Here is a 5,522-nt window from a genome sequence, read left to right on the forward strand (position 1 = left end):
CTAACGGGTATAAAATTTCATTAAAGTCCCCCAAAACAACCCAGGGGTGATTGCCCTTACTATATAGGTTGCGAATATCGTCCCAAGAAAGATGGCGCTCATTCCATTTCGGACGACCATAGAAACCCGTGAACCGCCACTGAACCGCTTCCTCATTCATAAAAACAATATCAATAAAGTGGGGCGAGATATAGTTCAACTCGATTTTATTTGACTCCTGATAAAACAAAACTAGGCCACCGGCCTTACCATCGCTTTCCACTACTAACATAGAACCAAAACCTAAATTACGACGAAGCTCATCGACTTTACAATTATTCAAATGAGATTCAGAAAAAAAAATCTGCCCTTGTACGCTCCTGTAGGTCCAGGAGCTCACAAACTGCCGTGCTGGAGAGCATACCACGGCAGTTCCATCCTAAAATTTTCATTTGGCTCGGCGGTCCTCCTCGGAGGCCGCCGATGTGCCAATCTCGTCTTTCTCTTCGCCAACCGATTCCACTCCCTGCGGAACGTACTCTTCTTCCTTCTCGTCGGTCTCCTTTGCGACGTGTGTAACTCCGCCCTCCTCGTCCTGGACCGCTACAACTCTACCCGTACACACCCGTTTGGATGAGACGATTACATCACCATATAACATGCGTTCATAGCTATCCATCTCTTTTTCAAAAGAAAACTCTAAGTCACTCCCCGTCGGTTGAATTCCAAAAGAATGCCTCCTTTTTTTCCCTAGTACTTGTTTGCGGGCATCCTCAGCTCTGTTTGGCTGCCCCTTTCTTTTGTCTTTCTTCTTTGAGTTGCCCTGCATAGAGTTTTTAGCTGCACTGAATGTAAAGCGTACAACATTATTTTTCACACCACCACCTGTAGTGATCCTTGCAGCAATCGCGCTGGACAGCGCCTCTAGCACACTCGGCTGGAAGAGGACGCTGCCATTAACACCCCCAGGCGCTGGGACCTGGCTGGGCATCCCCTGAGAATGAGTGCAAATGGCCACCTGACCCGCCTGGATGGCTTGGACCGAGTCAACATTAGTCTGCAGCTGCTGGTTTTGCATCATTTCCTGACGCAAGTCCTCCAGGGCTACTTGGCCCTGGACCTTATTGTCCCGCCCGGCAAGAGCAGCCATTGCGCCCTCCTGGTCCTCTTGACCAAGTGCCGCGCCTGCCGGTGCAGGCTGTAAGACCCCTCGAGCCCGGCCCTCCTGGCCGGTGGACATCTTGTCGGAAGAGCTGGCCCCTTTATCGGAGACCGTGAGACCACCCACGCCAGTGGCCACCGTGGCGACGTCGGCGGGTTTGGCGATGTTGTTGTCGACGATGCCTGTTGGCGATGTTGTTCCCAAGTGCCTGCTAACCCCTCCTCCCTCGCTCGAGCGGCCAAGTGCCTGCTATCTCAATGGACGGTCATTGACATATTCGAACAGATGCTTGCTGGTGGTTTAAGATGGCCTGAGTCTCGAGAGAAAAAGCCCAGGCCCATACTGCCGATCTGTTGAAACCCCAAACAGGAAACCCTTTCTCGCCGTAGCTGAAGAAGTCATGGCCTTGGCCGCCGCCCTCGCTCGAGCGGCAACGCGCATCCTCCACGGCGGCTTCCCGCCGCACGCCACTTCTGCTGCACTCTACACCCGCAGCCGCCTGTTCTGCGACCTCCCCGCCGGCAACGAGCCCTCCGCTCCGGGGGCCAAGGAGGAGCAGTGGGAGGCGGCTGAGGCGGAGATCCTCCGCGAAGTTGGGCCCGTCGTGGAACTTGTCAAAAACATCCTCCATTCCAGGAGGTCAGTTGTTCGTTTCTCCTCTCGTTGCAATGAATAGGAAGCTCAAGTCGCAGACTCACGGATTTCTCAGTGCTGTGCACATTTGACTCGTAAGGTTTTCATGCCATAATGGTTCGAGAAAAAGAAACATTGTAAAAGAATGTGAGCTAGGTAATCAGGATTTCCTGAGAAATCGTCAAACTGGAAAGTTTTATAAAGAGAAATACACATGGATATCATTTGCAGCAAGGAGTACAAGGAAGATAACTGTATGTGAATATTTCTGTAAGATGCAAAGCATGATTGGTTTGATGTCAAAAATTGGCATGCCAACATTTGGCAAATGCCAAATATTGGCTTGTGCTTGATTGGTTACGAATTTTACTTGACAGCCTCACAAGAAGTTGCCAATTTTTGGCAACTTTTGATATTGCCAATTGTTGGCTTGCCAAGCATTGGCAATGCCAAATGTTGGCACCAAACCAATTAGCCTCGCAATTTTCCATTTCCTATATTGCTGTGGTTATGTTTAAACAACTGGAATATGTAGGACCATCGAAGCATTCTGTGATGAAAAATGTATTGTTGGATCATCACTATCTCTACTTACTTTAAAAAATGCGTAAGGTTTCCTCTCCCGTCGAACCTGCGTTTCGCTCGTACCTTCATCCTCCGTCAGACATCTTTGGTAATCCAATAAATAGCAATAAATTCATGGTTCGTAAGCACATAAGTATCATCCTTATCTTTGGTAACCCAATAAAGATCAATCAAAAACACACATACCTATTTTGTCAGTTTAAGAAATATCAGAAAATATATGCTTTATAACTAGACCATAATATTATTTTGTTTTGCATCAAAATTTGTCCTGTATGGTCCTTTTATTGTGTTAAAAACATATTTGGTCCCGTGGCAACGCACAGGCACATACCTAGTTCAATTAAATAACTAGAATACTGGAATGACTCTTTGATAGTTCAGCTCTCTTTATTAAGGAAGGGGATTCGATTGGGATTGGAGTGTCCAAGAAGGTTGATATGGTTGATTGCATAAGGTGATATGACCATATGGCTGGGTTGAGTTGCTTGTTCGATTTTTGTTTGACAATCACACGCCCTGAGACAGCTAGTGGTGGCTCTGCATTCAGCAGCGTGCGGCTTTGTCCTCCCGTAGATAGATGCGCGTCTTGTGTGTTGAGTTTGCCTTGTGGCGTGTGCAATGATTATCAGTCTAACGACTAGTCTTGACTAGTCGTGCAACTGATCTAGTAGTCTCAATCTGATTATACACATGCTCAGTACTTTGAAGCGATCAATTTCCCGGTCCCCAATTTTTTTTGAGGCCTATGTGGAAAAAATGGATCTGAAAGGAATAAAAGGTGTGCATCAATTGGTGAGGCAGCTGCTGCCGCCTACGAAGTGGAGACCAGCAGGTGAGCTGCTTCGCCATGAACCTATATTGGCTTGAGTCTGTGTCCGCCGTCGGCGGCCGCTCGAATTCGTCCCGCCCGTTGCACATCTCAAGGTTGTGTAGATCAATCAAACAGCGTTGACCAACAAATTACCTCTCAGATCAACTATTGGTTACCTGAACCTGACGAAGGAGTAGGACACGACTAGCTTCTTCGTGTAGACTAGCTCGTTGAGTCGAGCGGTGGAGCGACTGGTCATCGACTAGTCTAGACTTGTCTGGTTGTTTGAGTCCATCAACCCAATTTGGGAGGGATAAGTGAGCAGAGCTCAGCCCGCGGGAGGGGAAAAAAATTGCAACCCTAACTTTCCAGGCTCGCTCCACAATGAGCCGCCTCACCCGGCACTAGGCCGCTACCACTGCCCATTGCCCTCCACTGCCGCTGCTACCCACCACCACCGACGGCGTCAGCGGCCAGGAGCATTACAATGCTCTCCCTTCATTGTTGGTTCTGCTCCTCCCCTGGATCCACCCCTCTGCTGTTGAGCTCCTCCCCTTGCTGCTCTACTATGCTGATGTGATCCTCCTCTGGATCAACTCAATTTTTATTGTATAATATATAGTATGTACTATGTTCTACATTACATACTAGCTATTAGTAGTTGATTACTGTAAATTGAGTACTACGGTACCATGTCGACTAGTTCAGCAGTAGTCTAGGCTAGTTACGATTAGTCTATGAGTCTCAACCTCGGCTCCACTCGTAATTCTTGGGCGTGTGTTGAGTGTGTCCATGAGTTGCGTGTGCCTTGTGTTGTTGGATGTTCATGAGTTTGCCTTGTGGGGTGTGTTGTTGTATGTCCATGAGTTTGCCTTGGGGCGTGAATGTTGTAATTCCCAGCTCCATGTAATGTTCATCCGATGGGGTGTGCTATATAGCTGTGAAGTCCTTGCGCCCCACCTTGTTTTAATCAAATGCAGGAAATCTTTCAAAAATGGTGCAGCTGATGAAAAGCGCACTTATGTAATGATATGTGCTTTTGTGTGCCTACGATCATATATCACATTTTTGATAGTGTTCTGTTATAACAGATATGGAGATGGTGCGTTTTTAAGTCCGGAAGATGAAAAGGTTGTGGTAGAAAAGGTTCTTGCTCACCACCCCCGTTTCGAAGACAAGATTGGTTGTGGACTTGATGCTATTATGGTGAGTTAGCATGATCGGTTCTCTTTACTAAGATAGACATGAGACCCTAGAACAAATCTATTTATTTATTTTTGCTTTGTTTCTTCATTGCCATGCTTGTATTATTAAATATATTATCTTCAGAAATTTATCATGTGCTTGTTAGAATATCTCAGAACCTTAGTGTGTGCAGTACTTTTGATTTCTTAGGAGGACCTCCATGAGCATAAGAATAGAACTGCAGTCTCGAGTCTCAACCATTCTCCTGTTTATTTGTCCAGAAATTTTATTATTTCTGTTGAGGCTCAATCTTGATAATGTGCAAGTTCACCTTGTGAGAGTAATCTTTTCACTTTGAACCTAAGCATATGTAAATTTTGTGGACATCTCCTAATCTGTGGCATGCCCATCATGTTTGTAGGTTAACAAACATCCTGATTTCAAGATGTCCAGATGCCTGTATGTGGTTAGAACAAATGGCGATTGGGCGGATTTCTCATACCGCAAGTGTCTCCGGGCGTACATCAAAGGGGCCTATCCATCCCATGCGGATAAGTTTATAAATAAACATCATCTAGTTCAGAGGCGGTCACATCTTGGTCTACTTCCTCCAAAGTAGAAACTACCTATATAATGTTGCCATTTTCAGGTGGCTGGCACCAAAAATCTGTTTTGGTCCTGCTTACTATCGACCCTCATGGTGCATTTTGCGTGTAGAGCTGGTCGCACCGTCTCCTTTAGCCTATGTTTGGTATGTCAAGTGAATGAGGTCACTGTCCAGGCTCTCTTTGAAAGCAATGTGCAATATCCACTTTGTTGCTAAATCATCTGGCACTAAATCCTTAAACGGCTATATTCACGCGTATGTGTTATTCGTATCAATGTTTCATGTGGGGTTAACTGTTAAAAGTGAGTCTTGACTCAGATTTTGACATTTCGTATTACGGCCAAATTTCAAGCTCTGGCCTGCGGCCCACCAATCAAAGGAAGATGGCCAATATAATATTTTATGTAGTTTCCTTTCCAATGGTTTCGTGCCTTCTTATCTTTCAGTTATACTGTTTATTTCCCTTGATACTATTCAGTTATAAGATGCCTATAGGTGCCTTTTCTGTTTATAACTGACCTGGGCAGTTTTCCTCAAGGAATTTTTTTGCTCCATAC

At 45.9% G+C, this 5,522-nt stretch overlaps 1 protein-coding gene across 1 annotated transcript; it reads left to right on the forward strand.

The window, feature by feature from the left end:
* Positions 1 to 1,444: 1,444 nt before the first annotated feature.
* Positions 1,445 to 5,267, forward strand: LOC123103289 (protein DCL homolog, chloroplastic). The gene is made up of 3 exons (XM_044524818.1): positions 1,445 to 1,780; positions 4,265 to 4,379; positions 4,780 to 5,267. The coding sequence occupies exons 1-3, from the start codon at positions 1,542 to 1,544 to the stop codon at positions 4,975 to 4,977; spliced, it is 552 nt and encodes a 183-aa protein (XP_044380753.1). The 5' UTR covers positions 1,445 to 1,541; the 3' UTR covers positions 4,978 to 5,267.
* The last annotated feature ends 255 nt before the right edge of the window (positions 5,268 to 5,522 follow it).

Source organism: Triticum aestivum, chromosome 5A (assembly GCF_018294505.1).
Source record: "Triticum aestivum cultivar Chinese Spring chromosome 5A, IWGSC CS RefSeq v2.1, whole genome shotgun sequence".
In the NCBI taxonomy this organism is placed as follows: Eukaryota; Viridiplantae; Streptophyta; class Magnoliopsida; order Poales; family Poaceae; genus Triticum; species Triticum aestivum.

Excerpts from the sequence above, each read along its gene's own strand:
- LOC123103289 (XM_044524818.1), top strand. The coding sequence starts at position 1,542 with ATGGCCTTGGCCGCCGCCCTCGCTCGAGCGGCAACGCGCATCCTCCAC. Across the intron at positions 1,781-4,264 it reads AACATCCTCCATTCCAGGAG|ATATGGAGATGGTGCGTTTT; the intron begins GTCAGTTGTTCG and ends CTGTTATAACAG. Across the intron at positions 4,380-4,779 it reads GTGGACTTGATGCTATTATG|GTTAACAAACATCCTGATTT; the intron begins GTGAGTTAGCAT and ends TCATGTTTGTAG.